The sequence below is a fragment of the Amblyomma mixtum genome, chromosome 3, assembly GCF_055824585.1.
Source record: "Amblyomma mixtum isolate Tamu chromosome 3, ASM5582458v1, whole genome shotgun sequence".
In the NCBI taxonomy this organism is placed as follows: Eukaryota; Metazoa; Arthropoda; class Arachnida; order Ixodida; family Ixodidae; genus Amblyomma; species Amblyomma mixtum.
The window spans coordinates 214317015-214339914 of record NC_143014.1 but is presented as its reverse complement, the minus strand read 5'-3'; the positions used below and the strand labels follow the sequence as shown (position 1 = coordinate 214339914).

At 44.2% G+C, this 22900-nt stretch overlaps 1 protein-coding gene across 3 annotated transcripts in view; it reads left to right on the top strand.

Moving 5' to 3' along the window:
* The window catches only part of Gapvd1 (GTPase activating protein and VPS9 domains 1), a 90340-nt gene that overhangs the window by 2372 nt on the left and 65068 nt on the right, over positions 1 to 22900 (top strand). For 2 of the 3 annotated variants that reach the window (XR_016291020.1, XM_089582693.1), the window contains exons 2-5: positions 10423 to 11075; positions 12609 to 12779; positions 18282 to 18518; positions 22337 to 22585. Coding sequence is in view for 2 of the 3 variants with exons in the window: in XM_089582693.1 (XP_089438819.1) it covers positions 10437 to 11075; positions 12609 to 12779; positions 18282 to 18518; positions 22337 to 22585 (1296 nt within the window). In the remaining variant the exon portion in view is untranslated. Of the gene's footprint in view, positions 1 to 8428; positions 9995 to 10422; positions 11076 to 12608; positions 12780 to 18281; positions 18519 to 22336; positions 22586 to 22900 lie in introns of those variants that run through there. The other variant, XM_089582694.1, reaches the window with a different exon arrangement.

The window sequence follows — 22900 nt, the reverse complement described above, 5'->3', positions numbered from 1 at the left end:
CATTTGTCTGAAACTGCCAAAAAGTAAGCCATACAGTATCCCAATACAGAATTAGCGAAGTGTGAGTCCTTTATACTAAACACGAACCCTAAGCTCATTTTATTTTTTGTAAATAAGAGAATATAAGTGCTCCATTCATCACAAGAAAAAAAGGCTGCATGCCTGCTTTGCTCACTATAATGGTCACATTCACTTTTTTAAAAAGATACTACTGTAAAATCTAACCGACTATACTGTACACCGTATAGGGCGCCTAAATGCAGCATTCGAGGTACCCTAACTCCGCAGAATTCAGTTTCAACAAAATTAAGGCCTTTATTGTTCGTACCTGGCACAGAGTTCGCAGGAGCGAATTGAACAACACTCAGTGTATGAAAATTTGCCTCACCCTCTTTCTGTACTGGCACAATACAGTAGCACATCACAGAAGCCACTGATGTAATCAGCAGAGCTATTTGCATGTGTTCTTGAAGTCTGACAATACACATCTTTCATTCTCTCTCTGTGGAAAGACACACAGACATTATTCTTTGAAATGCTGACCACAGCCAATGCCATTCAGCACACGTACAACCAGGTACCCATGCGATGGAAACAAGCACAGTGCTGGTGTGGGTGTTGTGTCAGGGGAAATCATTCTCGGCCTTCTAGGCTGTTATAAATTGTTTTGAAAACAATCTCTGTACAGTCCGCGCCAGTAGATAGTCTGCACAGCATTGAATTTTAGCATTGAAGCACACTTAGTTTACAAACTGTAGTCCAAAAAGTACAGTTCCTGACCACAGTGTGCCCAACACGAGTGCACACACAACTCTGTGTATAGGTCAGTGCATTAGTGGGATTGATTCATTTTATGCCTGTTGATTATCAATTGAAGTAAAACTTAACAAAAAGAAAGATGCTGGCCTTTAGCTGTTGGGTTATTTTCTCTGAGGCGACTTATAAGCATCTGTTCAGCGGCACTATTCCCTTGTATATACTCATTTATTTCCAAATCACCATTGTTAAAGATGGCCTTTTTGATCTTATGATGGAATCTTGTCTTGCATTAACACTTTTTTATGACGTTAGACATACTGCCTTATGACAAAATGAAGCGGCAGTGCCGTATGTGCCATGCTGATTTCTAAGGGTCCTTACATTTCTTTAAATCAACTCAAGCAGACACGTCATGTACGTCAGCATCGCTCTCAGTGTCACTTGTAACTGCTAATTTTGCGCAACTTTGAGCCATGACTATGGTGGGAAGGTAATCATTGTTGTCAGTGGGGGAGTTTGTTGCAGTTATTTGCTAGTTTCGTGCTGAAGTCTGAACCAAATTTGGTTCATGTAGTGTAACCTGCTATTGCCTACTGTTGTCTACCATGACAGTGCATAGAGTGCTTCCCCTTGAAGGTGAAAGGGCAGTGCCACTGGCACATTGCACGTTCCCTTTTGGTTTTTATTTGAACACCCATTAGTTTCATTTTATAGAGCATTTCTCCATTTGCTGCCTGGAAAGGGAAAGAATGAATAAACTTTGCTCGTTGTATAAATGGGTAGATATGCCACTGTGCGCCTTCTTTTAACTCATTCCTGAATTGATCTAAAAGGGCTTGCGGGCTCACTTTTGACTGCATTATGCACCTTTTTTTTATATGTATATAAAATGACAAGGAAGGACTGAAGGAAATTTTAAACAGAAGTACCAGTGGCCATTTTGCAAATGCACGTGTGTGTTTGCTTACTGCAGCTCAGTATGCAACTGACAGAGCACATATTTTGCATTTTCACCATATTGCTTTACTCACAGCATTGTGAGCAAGCACAAATTGCAGCAGTAAAAAGCTGCCACTTGCTACTAGTCAAGATTTCTCGAATAAGCACTCTTAGGATTGTGTTATCATGTAAAATTTTTTGCAAGTCTGCACATAAAGCCAGAAACCTAAACTGGCAATATGGAAGCATGTGCTACCATATTGAGAATACTCTGAGAGATATTTACTGTGCGCTTGCTGCATAACATCAAATAAACACGTCAGTTACAAAATGAATAGTGCTAAATTCACATGGAACAAAAGAGATCAACTTTAGAAGTAGCACGCACTCAGAAGAAGCTGTGACTTTGCTATATACACAATACCCTTGTGGATAATTGTGTATACCGTAAAGTATTGAGTAAGCACCCACCTAAATTTTAAGATAATCACAAAATATTGGGGTATGGGTGCTTGTCAGGTTCAGCCATGAAAATCCAAAACAGGCATATGGTGAAGTGGGCCCTTGCATGGTCCACTGACGGGTCATTAAATTCAAGATGATGGCCACCGAGGGGCACGGTATTGTGTAAACACAGAAAATGCCAGATGAAGAATTTGGACAGTTTATTAGAAGACATAATGAACCGGTTGATTAAAGCTTCGGCGTGTCGTCCGAATGATCTGATTGACTCGCTTACCCCCCCTCCCTCCGCAATAAGCATCGCATTGATACCAAACAATGGGTGCTTGATGTTTCTTTGCCATGTTTTTGAACTTCTCCCAGACAAGGGACATAATCGCATGGGTGCGTGCTCGGTTTTTTAGGAAAATTGTAAATCTTAAGCACAGGGAGATGGGCGCTTACTTGAGCATGGTTAGATGCTCGGCATCTTATGGTAGGTATGTCGAAAATAGTACAGAGCACGCACCTACGTTTGAAATTTTCTCATGCATTCCACAGAGAAAGTATGGTATGGTTTGGTTTGGTTTAGGGGGGTTTAACATCTCAAAGTGACTCAGGTTATCAGGGGCGCTGTAGTGGAGAGATTGGGAAATTTCAGCCACCTGGGGTTCTTTAACGTGCACTGACATTGCACAGTACAGGGGCCTTTAGAATTTCGCCTCCATTGAAATTCGATCGCCGCGGCCGAGATCGAACCCACGCTCGGGTCAGCAGCCGAGCACCATAACCACTGAGTCACCGCGGCCGGCCATAGAGAAAATATGATGGTCTATTAGACTTATACGTGAGTGCTCCAGCAGTGTGTGCTAACATGTGTTTACAGTACTTCCTAATTTTTGCTAGTTAAGGTGGAAGAGTGATCGCTGAAGCGTACTCATTATTATGGCCGGGACTGTACATAGTGCCTTAAAGGGTGAAGTCATTATGTAAATGAGAAAAATTGTAAGAATTTCAAACCTGATGCAGTGTTCCAAGAAAATTTCACTTGTTTTGCGCATAACTAGCCTGGTGAACATGTCAGCATGTTAAAAATAGCATACAAGACAGTGCAAAACACACACACACTCCAGATAAGTGTGTGCATGTGTACGTGCGTGCAACATTTATATGTACAGTCTTTGTCAAAAGTAACCAGGCTGCATGGTTTGCTTCTAGCTTGTATAGTGGAGCCCTTGTGACTTTCCTAAAGATAAAAAGTTGTTGCAAGGTGAGAAGACCCCAGTCCTTACCTTTAACGACCATTTCAGCTTCAGGGAAGCTGTAAGGGCTCCACTGTACGAGCTAGAAGCAAACCATGCAGCCTGGTTACTTTTGGCAAAGACTGTACTTAACTGTTCCTCTGGTGGGAATAGTGATTGTACATGCGCATGAAAACTATGGTCCTTATTCAGTGAGCCATCCATTGCAAGCTAGCGTTCATCTATAGGGTTATTCTCTTTTAATATGCTGACAATGTGTTCGTAAGCTCCAGCGACTAGCTAGCCTGACATCCTGCTTAACTCTTTCCTTACCATGGAAAAAATTAGTTTTTGATAGGTCTGCGAGACAGTTTTTTCCTGCAAAATATGTGAGGTGTAAAAAGAGCGATTTTTAGATGAAAATTATGGCAGTGGAATGCGCTTCCTGAAGATATTTATTTGAACACAAATACTTGGTGTGAATACTGGTGAAGAAATCGGCACACACACAAAAAGTTCAAAGTTAAGAAAAATATTGTATTGGCAGGATAATATCTCTTGGAGAAAAAAAAATATTAAAAACATTCTGGAAAGTACAAAATGTTCCCAGTGTGTTTATAAACTGACCACCAGAGGTTTGAATTTATAACTCAAACAGGCTAGATTATTTTTTTCGCACTGCATGAAAAAAAGCCATTTTGAAAGTGTCTTTGATATAAATTTTTCACACCAAGTAGAAAATTTTGAAGTAAAATGCAATGTGTCAGAATATAGCTTGATAAATGTACTTTTCGACATTATGTGTTTGAGCTAAAAATGTTTTTAGAGAAGGCAAAATAAAATGCAGACACATGAAAAGTATGTCTGCCATACCATTTGTGATAATTAGTCACATGAAAATTATAAAAGGTAATACAGTGAAACCTTGTTATAGCAAATTGGTAAAAAAACTAAAATGTTTTGATATAGCCAAAATGTGTATTATAAAATTTCTCCAAAAACTTGCGCTGAAGTAGCAAAATTTAATCAGTGCAAGAACAGCAACTGGAAGAGACGTCTTCCAAAGTTTTAGCACTGTTTAGCAGTGCACTGTTTTTGCACTGTTGAGCAATTGCAGATGCGGCAAAAACAATGAGCGGCAAATGTCAGTTTGGTTGGCTTCCCCGCAAAACATTGCAGCACATGGCAGTGGCAGGTCAATTGCCAGATAGGGTGGCTTCCTCGTGTTACAGTGGTGGCGCGTAAAAAATTCGGATGCCAGGATGAAAGCTATTGCCGTTGTCACCACCTTCGCTCTGTGACAGTCAATGTAAGCAGAGAATGGCTGCTGGAAACCACCTACAACTGACCATGTCGCTGGTTCCCAGGCGCTATCTATGGGTGCGAGAAGTGCCAGTCAGTCCTGACCGCCTGACTACCAGCTGTTCTCGCTGCTGTATCTTCTGTGGTGCTGTTCACAAAAGTGAGATAAAACGTCAGCCGTGGCACTAACGCTAGCTGCAATACCACTAGTCACCTGTGTAGTGAGTCAAAGCCTGCTGCCTGCCATCCGAATGGGCACTGTTTGGCACTCGGTTGTTCGATATATCCGTTTCATCAGAAACCATGTTTAAGATATTTAGGGACAGTTTGGTATAGTGTAAGTTGCTTGAAAGTGATCTACAATGCCGTGATTTACAAGAAAATATTTCGGAAAACCTTTCGGACGATTTAGAACCAGTCGGAAGACATCCACTGCTTTCGCGAACAACTTTGATTTATTACGAGGGGCCAATCCGAGGTCAGTGCCCTGTTTTCTACCGGGCCTGAAAGCGATTTGTTTTTGGGCAGATGGAAGTAAATCTTGCTCATATGATGTCGAGACACAATAGATACCAGACACATCATTCATTACATCAGTGTGATGCGTAAACCGGCTTCATGAGCAAAAAAAAAACGGACAAGAAGCAAGAAATGAAGCCTACGGGCAGATTGGCGCCCATGTTTCTATCTGGGGTTGCACAGTTTCTTCGTTAGAATCAAATTTTGATTTTGCAATATCATCGTCAGAGTCACAGCTGCTTGAAGCACCGAAAAGATCTGCTGCAGGTGCAGCAGAACTCGCTAAGCGGGAAGCGCCGTCTCTGCGCGGCTGATGCTGTCCTGCGAGCACACTATGCCAGAACCTCAGCTTCAAGGTGTTTCAAAAATTGCTGCCTTGCGGCAAAAATAGAATTTGTACAAGAAACAAAAGTAGAATGTCTAAACCACAAACTAGACAACGCAACAAATCCCCAGTGGCAGCAGTAGCACTGAAATCATGCTTTGAATCCATCGATCACCGGTGATTGATACATAGTAGTGTCACTGGCCTTTGTTGACATTTCCTTCCCCCCACTCCCCCTACTTTTTTTTTGGTCCCTCCACCCCTCACTCCCCATACTTTTTTTTTTTTTTAGCCTGCTAATACCTGGGTGGTGCGGCGTTCAATTCCCAGTGCTTCCAAATACCCATAAACTTTTCAATATGTACCCGCTTTCCCCTGGCCTGGTGCTCAGGTTCTCTGGGTCAATTAGTCAAACCCTGAGCAGATCAAGTACGCTCTTTGGCCAAGCAGCCTTTGCACCATCAAAATCATATCGTGGTCATCATTGTCCTTTTCCTTTTTTCTGTGTATGAATAGCTAAGCTTGCCTCGAAGTTACCTGGGCAGTCACTTAGCTAGCCATAGTAAAGATGGCTTGTCCGAGGATCTCGGTTCAATCTCGGTCATAGCGGCCACGTTTCGATAGGGGTGAAACGCAAGAGCCGCCCATGTGCTTTGCAATGTCGGCCCATATTCAAGAGCCCCAGGTGGTATGAATAATCTGGAGCCCTCCACTATGGCATCCCTTATAGCCCATGCATTGCTTCAGGATGTCAGACCCCAGAATTAAGCATCACTTAAATTGGTACACTTGCTTTCTTCTCTTTCTCTTTTACTAATGTATCAGTTGAGTCTACTTGTAAAGTTTGTATGCTTGTGGGTTTTTAGAAATGCAGATGTATGCCAAATGCGTAGCATGCATGCATTTTTTCACTTTTCACGTTACCCTAATAAAACATTGCCCACTCAGCCCTCAGTTGAGAAGCATTGCAAGTTATGTATGGCTGTAAGTGTGGGCAATATCAGAGCTAGAAAACTCATGCCATCATTCTTGCAATTTGTAACTGTGTTTCTTTATGAACTGTTTCTTTGGAACACCAAGGGCTCAGCTTGGAATTTTTGAGTGTGAAAGAAAAAAAACAAACAGCATTATTTTTTTTTTCTATTGTTGTGGCAATTGAGCAGTGTTTCAAAAACATGCTCCCCGCTGGTTCATTGTTCCTGTAACATGTCTAACCTTGTCAGTTCAATTTTTTAAAATTGAAATATTGTTAGTTTGAAAGGTTGGTTGGTCCCCCAGACAATTCTACTTTGAGACCTCTTTCTGTGCCACCATTCCCTTTGTATTCTTGTGTAAAAGAGGAATGTTCAGTAAACTGAGCTGAGAGGTACTCTGAAGATCCGTGTATCCATTTCAGATTTTTAACGGTTTATTGCGCAATGCCTCCTGTGTATGAAGTTATTTTCATCTGCTGGGTTGCAAATTTGAGCATATTCACATAATATTAGGTCATGAGGCTTTCTCTCGCCCTTCCCAGTGCTGTGGGCATAGTTTGCTATTTGTTTCTGTGTCTTTTTCAATTGTTCCTTTTTTCCTGGTATTTCATACACTCTTAAGGTAGCTAAAAAAAACGCTGACTTATTGTTTCTGGCTAAATTGCAGCTTCACAGGTTGGTGCTGCTTTAATAACTCTAGTATTACAGGGATCTAGATTTACATTGTCACCTTAGAACCCATAACAGCACATCAGAATGCTGGCATGAAAGTACTTTACTAATCACTAGTAATCCAGGAGGCTGTACTTCTGTTGTTTGTAAATAAGAGCATAATTACTCACTGGCATCCACCCAAGCATAGCCAACGGCTGCAGAAGAAAAGCTTCCACAGAAACTTTTTAGTTAAAGAAAAATTCGTCCTGGTTCGGGCTTCGAACCTGGGACCACCACTTTACCACAGCAGTCACTCTACCAACTGAGCTAACTGGGACGGCTAGCATATGATGGGCGAAAGCGAATTGATCATTAACTCCGAAGTGGGAACAGCGTTGGTCACAGGGTTCACAGACCGTGCGTCACACAGCACACTGTAACAAGAAGTGAGAGGAACAGTGTTAGCTGCACTTGAGTGGATGCCAATGAATAATTGCTCCCTTATTTACAAATCTACTCCACCTTTGGGATTTGCCCTAAATTTTTGATCAACTTCTGTTGTTTTTAGGGTATTGGCATTCTGAAATAAATGTAAAAGTTGCTGCTTTTATTGTGGGTTTGAAATGAAAGACTGATCTTTTCAGTTTTAGTATTTCTGATGGAAATGCATGTCCAAATCTGCCTACAAAGCCGCTGCGGTGGCTCAGTGGTTATGGCACTTGGCTGCTGACCCGAAATACACGGGTTTGATTCTGGCCGCAGCGATCACATTTCAGTGGAGGCGAAATTCTAGAGGCCCGTGGACTGTACGATGTCAGTGCACGTTAAAGAACCCCGGGTGGTCGAAATTTCCAGAGCCCTTCACTACGGCGTCTCTCATAGCCTAAGTTGCTTTGGGATGTTTAACCCGCTTAAACCAAACCAAATCTACCTACACTTGTGCTCTTGTTTGATGCCTCATTTTTTTTGGTGAATTCCAGTTGGTGATCCGGGGCGCTTTCCGAATCTGCGAAGGAGTAAGATGTATAGGGAATCTAGGGACCGTATCATTGCAGTCCAATCAGAACTCGGGATCTGAATCAAAATCGCCCGTTAGAACACCACTTCGCGGAGCAAGAAAACTTGCTCCAGATTGCTAATTGCAATTCGCCATTAAATAAATTGTTGGCTTTAACAGCCCAGTGCCGCACTTGGGCTTTGAGGGACAGCGTAGTGTAGGGCTTTGGGTTAATTTAGACCACCTGGGGTTCTTTAATGTGCATCGACATCGCAAAGCCACAGTGTTGCATCACAAAAATAAGTTGATACCCGCTATGGAGCCTCAGTGGCAATGACGTCCTGCTGCTGTGCATGAGTTCATAGGATTGATTTCTGGCCATGATGGGAAAATTGTGATGGGGTAAAATACAAATGTGCCCTTGTATTAAGACATTTGTGCACATTAAAAGGCCCCTTGTGACCAATATAACCTGGAGCCATGCCCTATAATGTGCCTCATAGCACAGGTGTCACTTTGGCATGTAAAAATCACCAAACCTAATTCCAAATCAGCAGTGATAGTTATGTTCTTTCCGCATTTGTTTGTGGTGTATAGCTAGGATGAACGAATTTGCCTCTCATACTTGAGAGGAAATAAGACCTGAATGGGATAAAGCTCTTTTGCTTTGGAGTGTCATCTCTGTACCGTAATTTGAATACTAAAAGCAGCATTACTGTTGTTCGTGCTTTTTTACTGAACGAATTAGGTACCATATTTAAGGCCCCTATCTTTCTGCAGTGAGCAATTTGAAATTCCATAGATGCAGAATGAAGAATCCGCAGAATTCCGCAGGAAGCACATGACACTTGAAAGAAACGTGCAAGTTTATTTTTTGAGCACATGCCTTGCATGCTACTGAGGTCCATTTTTTAAAATTTAAGGTGGCTGTAGTAACTCAGTATCAAGTAATATTTCGTGTTATCTTCACTCAAAGAAGCGCTTGTTTGGTGTAAGATCTCCATAGCTACTACAGTGAAAGAGAGTGTTGGGGTCACTTGTTCCATTCCAGCCAAGAAAGATGGGACATCAAAATCTTCACTTTGTTCGTCTTTCTTAGAAAAAACTGCGTGAAGTCTCTCTCACTGGATTTCAGTTCTTAAGTAGTTTTCAGGTGCACTTGCCACTCAGCAGCTACAATTGGCGATTCGAAGACCAGACATGCTTGCAAACTCCAACCTTTTTCTGGTAGAAACCTGACCTGAGCAGATCCTCCTTTGGCCATTGCCTGAACGGTTTGGGATTTTGTTATAGTCGTAATAGTATTTCTTAAAATTTTCCTGAGGTCTCAAACTCCCCCTCGTGATCTATTCGTGCAAATAAGATAAACTAGTAATTTTCCTATTGTTCTATTGTTCCTACTGATTTTCCATAACTAATATTGTATAAAAAATGAGTTTGGCTGGCAACACAAAATTCCGTGAAAAATGCTTAAATTCGCAATTTTTCACAGAATCGTGGCAAACAATAGGCCTTAACTATATTTATTTGAAAGTAAGGTTAGCCATGATTGTCAGTCAGCCTTTTAGTTTTGAGGGTAACGTGTTTTACAGTGCACTTGGTTCGTTGGAAGTGTGTTTTAGCATTGCCACACTTATATGAGCTGCAGCTTTATGACTTTTTCTGCCTTCTACTTTCTTAGAGATTTGTTAGCAGTCTTCACCGAGGACGTTTCTACATTTGACCAGGCAAACAGTGGAGGACGCAGAGTGAATGAAATAACACAACAGCACTCTGTGTCTTGCTTGTGTGCAGTGTCAGTTCCAAAAATGCTGCACCAACTAACCAAAGCTTCCATGTTAAAGTACGTAGCATTACATTTGGCTTAAACAGTATTTACTAGCAAACTGGGATTGTCTGCCTCCAGATCACTGTAGCTATTATTGTGTCAAGATTCCAACATTGTGCAAGCTTTCCCTCTTTTGTGAGATATAACGAATTTTAATTTCATCTTTTTCTTTTTTACAATATTCAAATGGAAAATTTAAGTGGACCAAAGTATGATGTGCTATGTCATAATTGTTCCTTCTGTGCCATAATGCTGTGTGTAATTATAGCTGTGTGTAGCAAAGAGGCAATAGAAGTTCCATCCTTGCTGCTCTTCAAAGCCAAGGGAGTGGCACTTGAGAGTTACTAGCACACCTGCTGCTGTGTTTTTCTGAAAATGATTTTGTGGTTTGTTGCGGATGTACCAACTGGCTTGCTCAAATGTGTCGCACCTGCCCATTTCAGTGTGAGGTGCAACAATGGGACTGAAGCGGGGCAGTGCAGGAAGCGCTGGCCTGCGTGCTGAACTCCTTCAGCTAGCTTCACGGCTCCGTCGTGAGCACCTGTTTGTGGACTCGGAGAAGCAAGAACTACAGCGGCTCAATGAACGAGTGCAGCGCTCTGTCGAGCGCCTCCAGCACCTCTCGTGGATCTATCGACAGCAGCGCAATGCATTGGATGCTCTTGTCCTCGGCCGTGACGGTAGCCCCGCCTCATGCTGTCAGCGTCTCAATGCCCTTGAAGCTGCCTGCTTCGTTGATTCGTACCGTGTCCTCGGAATGCATGACAGTGCATATGCAATACTGCTGCGCAGCCTGCGTCAGGATCCTGGTCTGGTGGCTGTGTGCCTTGTGCGGGGCCAAACAAGTCAGCTCCAGGCTGCCGTAGACATTCTGGTGTCATGTGTGTATGGCTGTGGAACCCTCTCAGAAGACCAGACACTCATGCTGCAGTTGCTGCGGGAGCTGATGGTGCTGCAACTGGAAGGGTGCGACAATGTGCGGCGCCTTCTGCAGCACGGCTCGTGTGCATTTAGTCGTGTCTACAAAGCCTTTACTGAGGGCCTCCCTGGTGCACAGCTCTTCCTGACTTCAGCCCTGCGCTCAGCACTGATACAGGTACAACCATGGATCAAGTGGCCCTCTTGAATTTGTATATGCAGCATGTCGTGCAGTGTGGGGCTGGCTGAGTTTTATATTCTTGCAGCAGAATCGTAGTACAGCTCAACCTTGTTATGGAGCTTTGCGAGTTCCTCGTTATCACTGTTACTTCATTATAACGCTATGTGACCTTAGTTGCAACTGTCGCTTGCAGTGCGCTTATTTGCCACTCTGTAAAACAAGGACAACAAAGCTGGCATTTAATGTGCCGCCGGTGTGCATTGCGGGAGCGTTCAAAACATGCATCGAGTGCCCACCATGGGGGTTACATGCATACAGCAACCAAATGTGTCGGCCTTGCCAACATGTAATGGTGTCTTCCTCAGCCTGCATCACCTTCAGAACCTAGAAAATGGGTCTTGGAGGAATAATGTCACTGTGGACAAGGAGACATCTATCCAAAATATAAGAAAAGGAGTGGCAATGAAAAAATAAACTCAGAAAATGCTCTATGACACTGGTAAATGATGTTGGAACTGACACTGTGAAAATTAACGAGGCAAACTAATTATCAAGAAATGCAGCATTGTCTGAGCAAGTAAAAATGCTCCTACCAGAGTTCATGAGAACGTTTTCTTTTAAATCGCACTAAATTGTTGGGCAAGCATGCCTTGATCATCACCCTGCAACATATAGAACACCAAAGGCTCGAGTGACAAGCTCAGTGTCACCACCGCAGTTACATTCTTTTGCTGCACACTGCATCGGTACTTACTCCCCCCCCCTAGTAACGCCTCTGCTTGGCACCCCTTCTGTGCTTGGAACTTAGCCTTTGCTTTTTCTAATGCACCATCAATGTGACCAGCACAAACTGCAGTGAAGTGATGCCCCAACACACCAACCTTTTCTTTTTCCACTTTTCACTGCAGGGTTCTTGTGGTAAAACAAGTCACCGAATACTGCAGCTAAATTGGGCAGGAGCAGTAGTGTAATGCGATGTGTTAAGTGTAACGCCCTCTCTCTGTATTGCCAAAAAAACTAATTGACACCACAGTCGAACATGGAGCCCAATTTGCTTTCTGGTCATGCATTGTAGGCCATGTGGAGTAGCAGGCCAGGGCCATGTTACCACCGGCCGGCCTCTCCACCTTTTTCTCATTAAAATTCCTTTCTGTCTCTCTTTATATTAAGAAAATGCTGAAATGCATGTTTCTAGCACCCCCATTTAATTTTTGTTTATCGAATTCAGAGTCTGCCATTAATTTTCCATTCATTTTATTTGTTTCAACGTTAAACAAATACTCTGGAAGGGTAAGTCCATTGAATTGTGTGCAGTGTTTTAATGCTAGTTAACATAGCTGGTTCAGTTCATTTTGTACAGTTCTGCAAAAATGAGGTGAGCAATGAAAAAGTGCTCTATGAGGAGCATTTAGCTGTGTTTAATTTGTGGCAACTGAATGCAGAAGCTAGTGTGGGTTTTTATTTTTAGCTGTGGCACGCCTGGTGCAACAAATTAAGGGCCTGACTGATGCTTGTGTTTTTGATCTTCAGGTCCTAGTGGATGATGACTTGTACTTGGACATTGATCCAAGCAAAGCAGTGGTGCGGTTCCCCCCTGAAGAAAGGCTTCGTCATTTTGGCCCCAAGGATTCTCCTGACTATAGCCGTCGTCTGGGGGCTTACAGGGCTTGGACGATTGACCGGCTGGCGAGGCTTGCCCAGGTGTGTAGAGCAATAGGTCCCATGATGCTGCCGTTCTTAAAGCACCTCATTTTTAATACACAGTTGGTTTTAAACACTAAGTGAAATTTGTTTCAGAGCTTCTTTTCTTGTGCTTGGTTACCGTTTACAGTTTAGGAAATGGCGTGAATCCCTCCTGCTCAAGCATCCCAGAGCTTTGCAGCTGTTGAAATTTGTTGGATAAAATTTGTTCTCATTAACAGACATTGCTTTTAAGGGTTTAAAAATTGGCATGGAAACGCACCAGTAAGTGCCAAAACTTTGCCATGTTATTAGCAACTCATGCATATCGCACAAACAACACACCGTGGAGGTGGATCCCACAGGGTATTAAATATTTCATCTTCACGCTTTTTACAACAAACTTTTGATGTAACGAATGTATGCAATGTGGCAGCCATGTTCATTATATTTAAGACAAAGCCTTGTTTTGGCACCTGCATTTTTTAAGCATACCCTGTTTAAGTCTGGCTATATGCTGTAAGAAGCTTAATGCTTGAATGTACAGTCTTTGCTTGCCAAAAGTAACCCGGCACAGGTGGTTTGTTTCTTAGCCGCGTAGCGAAGCACTCATGGCAGCGAAGCACTCATGGCAGCAGATTCTGTGTAAAGAAAGTTGAGACCTTATCCTTACATTATGGCATCGTTCGGTCTTTAGGGCTGTTGTAAATGCTCCGTTATACGTTTGAGAAGCAAGAGCCTGTTGCTCGGTTACTTTTGGCAAAGACTGTACATGATAAAACTTTTGAATAGTATTGTCACGTTGTAGTGACGGCAGTCCAGCGGCCAGGAAGACACCAGAAAGACTTGTAAACGAAGCTCTTTATTTGGGCTGACTTGCGCCCTCAAAAGAACTGAATCACTCGGCGGCGGCGTAAGCAACAGGCGTGCTCAGCGGTCGTCGAACTACGAATGTCCGCCGCTCGCGGCATCGCTCAATTTAAAGCCGTCAAGGAAACTTCCAGATAGCAGGACAAGATCATATACAGTAATCTGGAAAAACCTAGATGCAGCCCCCCATGGCTGCGGTCAATCGAGATTAGACTGGTCGCTTCTCGCGTCACGAACAAAAATGATAACAGCCCTTTTCTGCAGCCTTGAGCGTGAACGAACAGATACGCGGCATTACCCCCCTTTCAAAGAAGCATCGTCTCGATGCTTTAAAATGAAATTAAACACGGAGAATGCTTCGAGAACTTAAGAGTCCTTTAGCGTTCCTAATAAGGTGTAAGGGCAGCGGTAAAAGCTTCAAGTCTGGCCGTGTCGTCGTCGTCGTCGGTGTTGTCTTCGGTGTTGTCTTCGGTGTTGTCCTAGTTTTTGGCGTCGTATTTGGCGTCGTATTTGTCGCCGTAGTAGTCGTCGTCGTAGGGATCGTCGTCGTCGTAGGGATCGTCGTCGTCGTAGGGGTCGTCGTCGTCGTAGGGATCGTCGTCATCGTAGGGATCGTCGTCGTCGTAGGGATCGTCGTCTTCGTAGGGACCGTCGTCGTCGTAGGGGTCGTCGTCGTCGTAGGGGTCGTCGTCTTCGTAGGGGTCGTCGTCTTCGTAGGGGTCGTCGTTGTCGTAGGGGTCGTCGTTGTCGTAGGGGGCATGGTCTTCTGTTTTCGTCGATGGAGGATCTTAGTTCTTGCGCTCAGAAGCAACCCCACCTCCAGAGGCTGCTTTATTCAGTTTAACCTTCGGGGGCTGGGGGAGCGTCCACGCACGGCGTAACCTCGGCTAGGAGAAACAAAGCGCGGGGACGATGGCGACGGGGAACGTGATAGGCGGCTCGGCGATGAGTATTCTTCCCGACGTAAAAACTCCTCGATTTCGGCTGGTCGCTGGCCGGGTCGGGGTCATGGAGCGTCGTAAGAGAACCCTCGGATGCCCAGTCTTCTGTATGGGCAGTGCCGGAGGACGTGACCGGCTTCGCCACAGTGGAAGCATAGTGGGCGGCGCTGGTCGGGAGTTCTCCACTCGTCGCATTTCCTCGGCTGCACGCGTCGCTCGTAGGACGGGCGGGTTGGGGCGAGTGGGCGGCGGTCCAACGCAGCTGGCTGAGGGCGATAGGGGCTTGGGTCCCGTCGTCGAGGTGCAGGACGGCGCACAGCTGCGGCGTAAGTCATGGCTGGGGGCTGCAGAGGCTGCGTGGGTGTCGGCGTCACACCCAAGGCCTGTTGAACCTCGTCCCGGATGACGTCAGTGAGCGATGAAAGTTGCGGCTGCGTTCCCGTTGGCAGCAACCGTCGGAGCTCCTCTCGCACAACTTCACGTATAACCTCCCGCAGGTTATCTTTGTTAGCGGTGTCCATGCAGCTTGCTGACAAAAAGCGCTGCTGGCGGTCATACTGGCGGGCTCGGGCGTCGAGAGTTTTCTCCATTGTGGATGCCTCTTCTACGAATTCAGCGACGGTTTTCGGTGGGTTGCGAACGAGGCCGGCAAATAGTTGCTCTTTAACTCCTCGCATAAGCAACTTCACCTTCTCTTCTTCCTTCATGTTCATGTCGGCACGCCGGAAGAGACGCTTCATCTCCTCAGTATACACTGCAACGGTCTCGTTTGGGTGTTGTATGCGAGACTGTAGCAGCTGCTGGGCTCTCTCCTTTCGCACGACGTTTGTGAAGGTCTTCAGAAGCTGTTCCTTGAAGGTTTTCCAGTTGGCAAGGCTGGCTTCCTCATTCTCGAACCAGACTCTTGCTGGTCCCTCCAGGGCGAAGAAGACGTACCTAAATTTCATGGCGTCGTCCCAGTTGTTGAAGACAGCCACACGGTCGAACTGCTCCAGCCATTCCTCGGGGTCGGCGCCAGGCGAAGCGTCGAAGGTTTGTGGCACCCGGGGCTGCTGCAGAATGACTGGAGTGGTCGTCTGGGGCAAGGTCATGATGGACGTTGGTACTTGCTTTCGCTTCCGGGTAGGGTCCGGCAGGGTCCCGAACTCAGGTGCGTCCCCTTGCAGGCGTCGGCTTGCGCGGTGGACTGGACTCAGGTCCTGCGGTAGATGACTCAGAGGGCTGGCGTCACGACTTGTTGGGGGTGTCCGGAACATGAAAGGCTACCCAGCACCTCCACCAGATGTCACGTTGTAGTGACGGCAGTCCAGCGGCCAGGAAGACACCAGAAAGACTTGTAAACGAAGCTCTTTATTTGGGCTGACTTGCGCCCTCAAAAGAACTGAATCACTCGGCGGCGGCGTAAGCAACAGGCGTGCTCAGCGGTCGTCGAACTACGAATGTCCGCCGCTCGCGGCATCGCTCAATTTAAAGCCGTCAAGGAAACTTCCAGATAGCAGGACAAGATCATATACAGTAATCTGGAAAAACCTAGATGCAGCCCCCCATGGCTGCGGTCAATCGAGATTAGACTGGTCGCTTCTCGCGTCACCAACAAAGATGATAACAGCCCTTTTCTGCAGCCTTGAGCGTGAACGAACAGATACGCGGCAGTATAATACATTTTGTTTTCAGACACCTGACAATGATATGAGTGCTGTCATATCTCTGGCATCACTTTTTTGTTGGTGTTGTGCTTTCATTGACTTATCAAATCAAATCAACCTGCTGTGGTGTCTCAGTGACTGTGGCATTTTGCTGCTGAGCTCAAGCGGACAGGATCGAATCGAGGCTATGGTGGCCACATTTTAGAGGCGACAGAATACAATATTGCTTGTGTGATGTCAGTGCGCGTTGAAGAACCCCAGGTGGCCAAAATTAATCCCGAGCCCTGCAGCTTCCAGACATTAGATGCCACATACCATATCAAATCAAATGAACACACCATTGCATTAAATGCTCTGCCTAGAGGCTTATAAATAATAGATTTAGTGCGGTTTAAGGCAAAAAATATTTGTGCAATATATTATGTTATACAAGGTGTCAACACTAAGCAAGCTTATATTTTTTATTTGAAACATATGCAGTGGACTCTCGTTAATTCTAACTTGATGCAGTTTATTCAAACATGATTTGGTCTTATCAACATCAAGTGTATGAAGCGGGCTCCCATTTATTTGAACAACTCCCCAAGTCCCCTTTCAGTTAAAATTGTCAGCAGTCAAATGCATGTGGCTCTTCTTGTTGACTCAAGCAGATGTTAAAACCGTAGTTGTTATACTCTGTTTTCAGTGTACTTACAAAATAGACTTTTGCCCCCTCACACAGCATTACTACCTGGCAATGAGGGGGAGGAGGAGAACAGTCTTATTTTAAGCGCTTACTCCACTAGGGCTTGTTGCCTGGTGAAATCTGCTGCTGCAGCCATGAGTAGCCATTGATATTCAAAATGTTACGTACAAATGTTGTGTGGGTGGGGAAGACATTACAGTAGATTCTGGTTAAGACGAATTCTCAGATAAGATAAACAATTTGAGACCATTTGCTTGGTTTGCTATAGGACTCAATGTAAAAAAAAAAAATCTACTTAAGACAAATTGTTTCACATGTCCTTCGGTTAAAACGAACCTTCACAGGGACCCCAGATAATCTAATTTTATCTGGAGCCCTCTACTACAGTGTCCCTCAAAGCCCATGTTTCGCTTTGGGATGCTAAACCCGTCAATTTTGCTCATTTATTTTAAGCTTGTGGCCTGGTGTAGATAGCTCAAAAAAGAAGCTTGTGTAGCAAACTATGCACGAGTGTTCGAAATATATAACAGATTATAACTGAACTCTGGGGAGGGAAAACTAAATTTAATGATTTGAAACTAAGCAAGGTGTGAATCTTGGCTGGTTGGTTCTTTCTTGGACTACGAACAGCACAACAAAGGGTTGCATCAAGTTTAATGATATGCTTTCTACGTGCAGCTCTTTATTTCATAAACAGCGGTTTTGTCTGGAGTAACATTTATATTATTACTTCGATTGCCTTAGTGATTATTTAAATTTTTGTGGAAATCTGTGACTTCAATAGGTTTCAATAAGCATGTCCTCTCTAGTCAAAAATATACAGCCCCGTGCAGTTTGCTAATGGGCCATGCAGTGTGGCACGTTTTGCATCACCCACATTCTAAGTCTTTTGAAGGTGAGAGAGACTCTCGTCCTAATCCCTTGTGAGCCTGGGACTTCCACGAGTGCTACAAGGCCATACTACACAGCTTAGAAGTGAGGAGTGTGGGCTGTATATTTTTTCAGGAATGTCTGAGCAATAGGCCCTTTGGTGCTGCTTTTCCTGAGGCACCCTGTTTTTATCACCACACAATTAGCACTGCCCAAATGGTCAGATCTGAGCTTATAAATTTTTTTAAATTCGGTATATTGTGTTAGCTGTCAGTGCTAGCAAACAATTTAACATGAATACATTTTGATTTGTCATCTGCACTTTTGCCTGATAGAATAGCACAAGAGCACTGGCACACAGCAAATAGTGTGCCTGTCCCAGATTTGACCATGTTGCACATAGCAGCCCCTAGGTTTGTAAAAAGAAATTGAAAAAGTTTGCCTTGCACGTGTGTACACACTGGCATGTCCTCTGTGCCAGCCTAGTGTTACAGTGCATCTCTCAATGCAGGGCTTCGTGGAGGGCCTGCGCAGCTCGTGGCCCTGGCTTCCAGCACCATTGGCATGGCTGGTGCGCCGTCTGCATGCCATGCTGACACGCAACGGAGCCACGGAAGATCCTCGTGCTGGAGTTGTTTGTGCTGACCTCGTATTTGCCTTCTTCATCTGCCCGGCAGTTGTCAGTCCGGAGCTGCATGGCCTCGTCGACACACATATAACGCCCATTGCACGCTTCAATCTTATGCAGGCAAGCACTTCTTGTTGCATTTGTTCTAGAGTTTTGTGAATAGTTTGTGAACCCTGTACATTTTAATTACAGTAAAATTGTGTTAATTTGACCCCTGTCAGTTCAGATATTCGGATAATTCAAACTAGGAGCACGGTCCGACGCTCGATAATTCGGACATGAGTGTGCTCACACCGTTTAATTTGGCCGGGGGGGGGGGGGGTCGCATCGAGGTATGACCCGCACAGCCAGCAATCGTCCAAATAGACCTCCCCAAACCTGAATTCCATGATACAATGGGGCCTGCGCACCTGTGGCGTACACGCTATGGCAGGCATGACGATGATCGGAAGTCCCCATTGCGATAATTTAGCTCAGTTGCATAGTTTGGTTTCATTTTTCTTGTCTTCACGCCATCCTACAGCTGCCACCAGGTGCGTGCATCAGCCAGTTGCACCCTTTCAGACACTGCTTGGTACACACTGGTCTTTTATTTTTATCTTGAGATGATTTCGCTCTGTTCTAACGTATTTCCCTTGCTGCTGTTAAAAAAAAACAGCATAAGAACGGGCAAAAGTGCTCTCAGTGTAGTCTTTCGCATTTGAGAAGCACGCAGTGAAACGGACGCCATGATCACCGACCGGCGGACTATGCTTGGTCAAAGTTTCATTTTTCACTTCGCCTCCTCACGTTAGGAAATGAAAAAACAAAACTGAAACGAAAGAGATAGTGTTATAGAAGCAAACGAGAGGGTGGAGCTCTAGGAGTGGTGACTTTAATTTTTGGTGGCAGGTTCCAAACATCAATCATATATGACCGATGGCCTATGACATGGTAGCAGAAAAGTTAAAGGGGTGGTGAATCGCTGTTTGAGACTTTTAAGATGTGAATACCAAATGTTGCCATGAGTCCTCCAGTTGAACCCAGTGCTAATGTATGCAAAGGCATATGTATGGTGTAAAGTTTTGCTCCATAAAGATAAGTACTCCATGTTTGATTCTTTTTATCATAGCCCTAGCAGTTGCAGCCCTGTACCCTTGAGCATGTGACATTGTACAGAGCTTGGTGCTCACTTTCTGCTTGGCATTGACCTCAGCATGCCATTAATCTGTTGGATTAACAGTGCCCCTGTGGCACCATTCAGCCTGCCCTTTCTCTTGAATTTACTGTCTTGGCGAACACAAATGGTCTTTGTCAGTTTGTATATCTGCCAACATGACTGTACAGTGACTGCTTTCACACCTGAATTGCTCTGTTCTAATTTTCCTAACTTAGCGCATTGTCTCTGTTGTCCTTGGCATCAGCAGTCATGGCACTGTATTTGTAACTGATATTCCATGCTCCCGGCTGATATTAGGTGTTCTCTTCCGAGAAGAGTAATTTTGTTTCAGAAACCTAACCTAACCTAACCACTTGCTCTTTTGCCAAAATCTTCATAGCACTTACTTTGCTGAGTTTTTGTGTGCTAGTTCATTGCTTAGTGTTAATAACCTTTGGAAACTGCTCAAAAGCAGACCACTGTCAAAGAACCCCAGGTGGTCGAAATTTCCGGAGCCCTCCACTACGGCGTCCCTCATAGCCTGAGTCGCTTTGGGACGTTAAACCCCATAAACCAACCAACCAGCAGACCACTGTCGCTTGCAGATCACCACATACTATCTAAAATTATCTACAGTAGTTGCTGACAGTTGAAGCCGTGGTTTCAACCTCACTGTTTTTGCAGTTCCAAAGACTGTAAGAAATTTTCTTTTTAAGGCTAAAAGTTATGCAGACTCTGGTGCAACTAGCTAAGACTAAATGTTATGGGACATAGACTCTGGACACGGGGTCTGTCATAACATCTCAACTATTTAATAAGGCATCTTCTTGCTCTTCTTTAGCATTCGTACGTGTGTGTAAGAAACAAGCAATCTTTTGAGACCAAGGAAAACATGGGAAATGTTACTATTCTTTATGATTTTGTTGATTAGAGAAGGAACGAGAGAGATGAGGCTAACCCCATCTGCTCCTTAAACAACCTCCGCCATCAGCACCAGCACCACCTAGAGAAGAAAATTGTGGAATGCATGTTACTTTGAAGCTGAAGACCAATGGAAAAAGATTTAGGCTTTTCAAAAATCTTGTGTTATGCTTTGCACTATTGCAAATAAAATATTCTACTGGGATAGTCTATCAGAACCCCTTGACATAAGGGAAAGTGTCGATCACCGAAGTCAGCCATTGTATTAATGATTTAATGCACAAGCACAGATCAATGGGCTCAGGACACAGACAGGGGCATCTTCCAGTTTACTGTGGTCAATGTTGGGGCCAGCCATGTTATGGTGATATGAGGAGAAGGCCGAGCCTCGGATAAATTAGTGCTGTTAAGGGGGAGATGCTGCTTTCGGAGGTGAAATTTTTAATTTTTTTGTCATAGCGGTTGAAATTTGACATGGTTATTGGGCAGTGCACGAAATGAATAATACAAATTTCCACTCGTACATCTTGAGTAGTTTTGATATTGTAACTTTTGCACTTCATTGCTATACCACAGTTGCAGAAAGCTTGGCGTGACAACAAAATGTGGTAGGAGCCTAGAGTTGCTCTTAAAATTTTAGCCAAAGGAATGGTTCATGCCGTGACATTCTCCAAATATTTATAATCATCTTGAGTTTTTTCTGCACGGAATGTTAGGTCCATTTTGTAATGCACTCATTACCGTCATGTCAAATTAGTGGCAGAGTGAAAAAATGAGAAAGTAATTCAGAAATGAAGGAACGTCGCTGCATGAAGAATTTATCAAGGCACACAATGCAAAAAACTGGATGCGCCTGGAGTAGCGCATGTGCAGATGATGCACAGTGTGTTTGACGCACCATCTGTCGTAGGTTCGCAAAGCAGTGCAGCCCCAACGAGAGGAGGGACTGGTCTGGTTGGGCTGGCGGTGGCTAGCGCACTCACTGTGAAATAGAGACATGCTCCAAGTCTCCATTAAGGGGGACACTGGCCTTGAAAAAAAAATTTTTATTAATGAGGTCACAGTTACGAAATCTTCAGGGAATATGTATTTTCGTGTGCTGATTCTAAATATGGCATTTAATTTCATGTAAAACAATTCCTTGAGCACTTATGTAACTTTTTATGCTAGTATTTTGCGGAGAGTTTTGAAGAAAATTTGCTGCAGGAAACTCGCTGAAATGTATGCCATTGAGTTATCTTGACACCAAGGAATACAATAAGGGTGAGATTGTCTTCCTGCCTATCATAGAACTTAAGTTATAGAGTTTTGAAGTTGTCGCTTCAGAAATGAGAAGGAAATTGTGTATTCCTGTTTCTGAAGTGGCAGCTTCAGTACCCTATTACTCAAGGTCTATGAGAACCAGGATGATAATTTTACCCTTATTGTATTCCTTAATGTCAAGAGAACCCAATGGCATACATTTCAGCGAGTTTCCTGTAGCAAATTTTCTTCAAAACGCTCCGCAAAATACTTGCATAAAAAGTGCATAAGTGCTCAAGGAATTGTTTTACATGAAATTAAATGGCATATCTAGAATCAGCACACAAAAATACATGTGCCCTGAAAATTTCATAACTATGACTAAATTAATAAAATTTTCTTTTCAAGACCAGTGTCTCCCCTTAATGCGGTCGGAGTCTGCCGAAGGCACTGAATGCATCAGTGGTCAAGCGCCTTTTGAGTGTACAGGTTCTTGCTTTGGCCAATGTGACGTCGCCGTGCCAGGCGCATGCGCATGTTATGTCGGAGTATAAATGCGCCTTTAATATCACTGAAATTGTGCTCGTGTTGGAGCTGTTATTTGTCACGTCACAGGCTATTATGTATATGCTTACAGGTAGCCCAGATCATCCAAGTGCTGGCACTAGCTCGCTGGGAACGTCCAGATCCACGTTTGTCTGACCTCTATGACCGTTTTCCACGAGATTGTATGTCATCATTGTTGGATTCGCTCCTTTTGGGAGATGGGACTGTAGGGAGTCAGAGCTCTCTGGCAGTTGCCGCTGTGCCTATTATTGCATCACTGCAGCAAGAAGAACTGGCACGTGCTGCTTTCCTGGCTACTGAGGCACAACTAGCGACAATGGTGAGTTCTGCATGTGTGTCATCTACCTACTCTGAGGTGCAACTTCTTTTATGGAAATGTGCATTGGAATAGATTCGCAGAGTCTATCTGATCGCATCACTTTGTGGAATTTGTCAGTGTGTTTTTCTTGCCAAACTTCAGTGACTGTGCATGATACCTTTTGGTTATTAAAGGCTTACCGGATGATCTCTATAAGGGCTTATTGGCAGAAGAATGAAGAGAAGAGAGACGACACAGGTGCTGATTATCATGTGACAGTCATGTGCATATAATTGTCACTTGGTACATATAATTATACTGGTTGTTTCAGCAAAG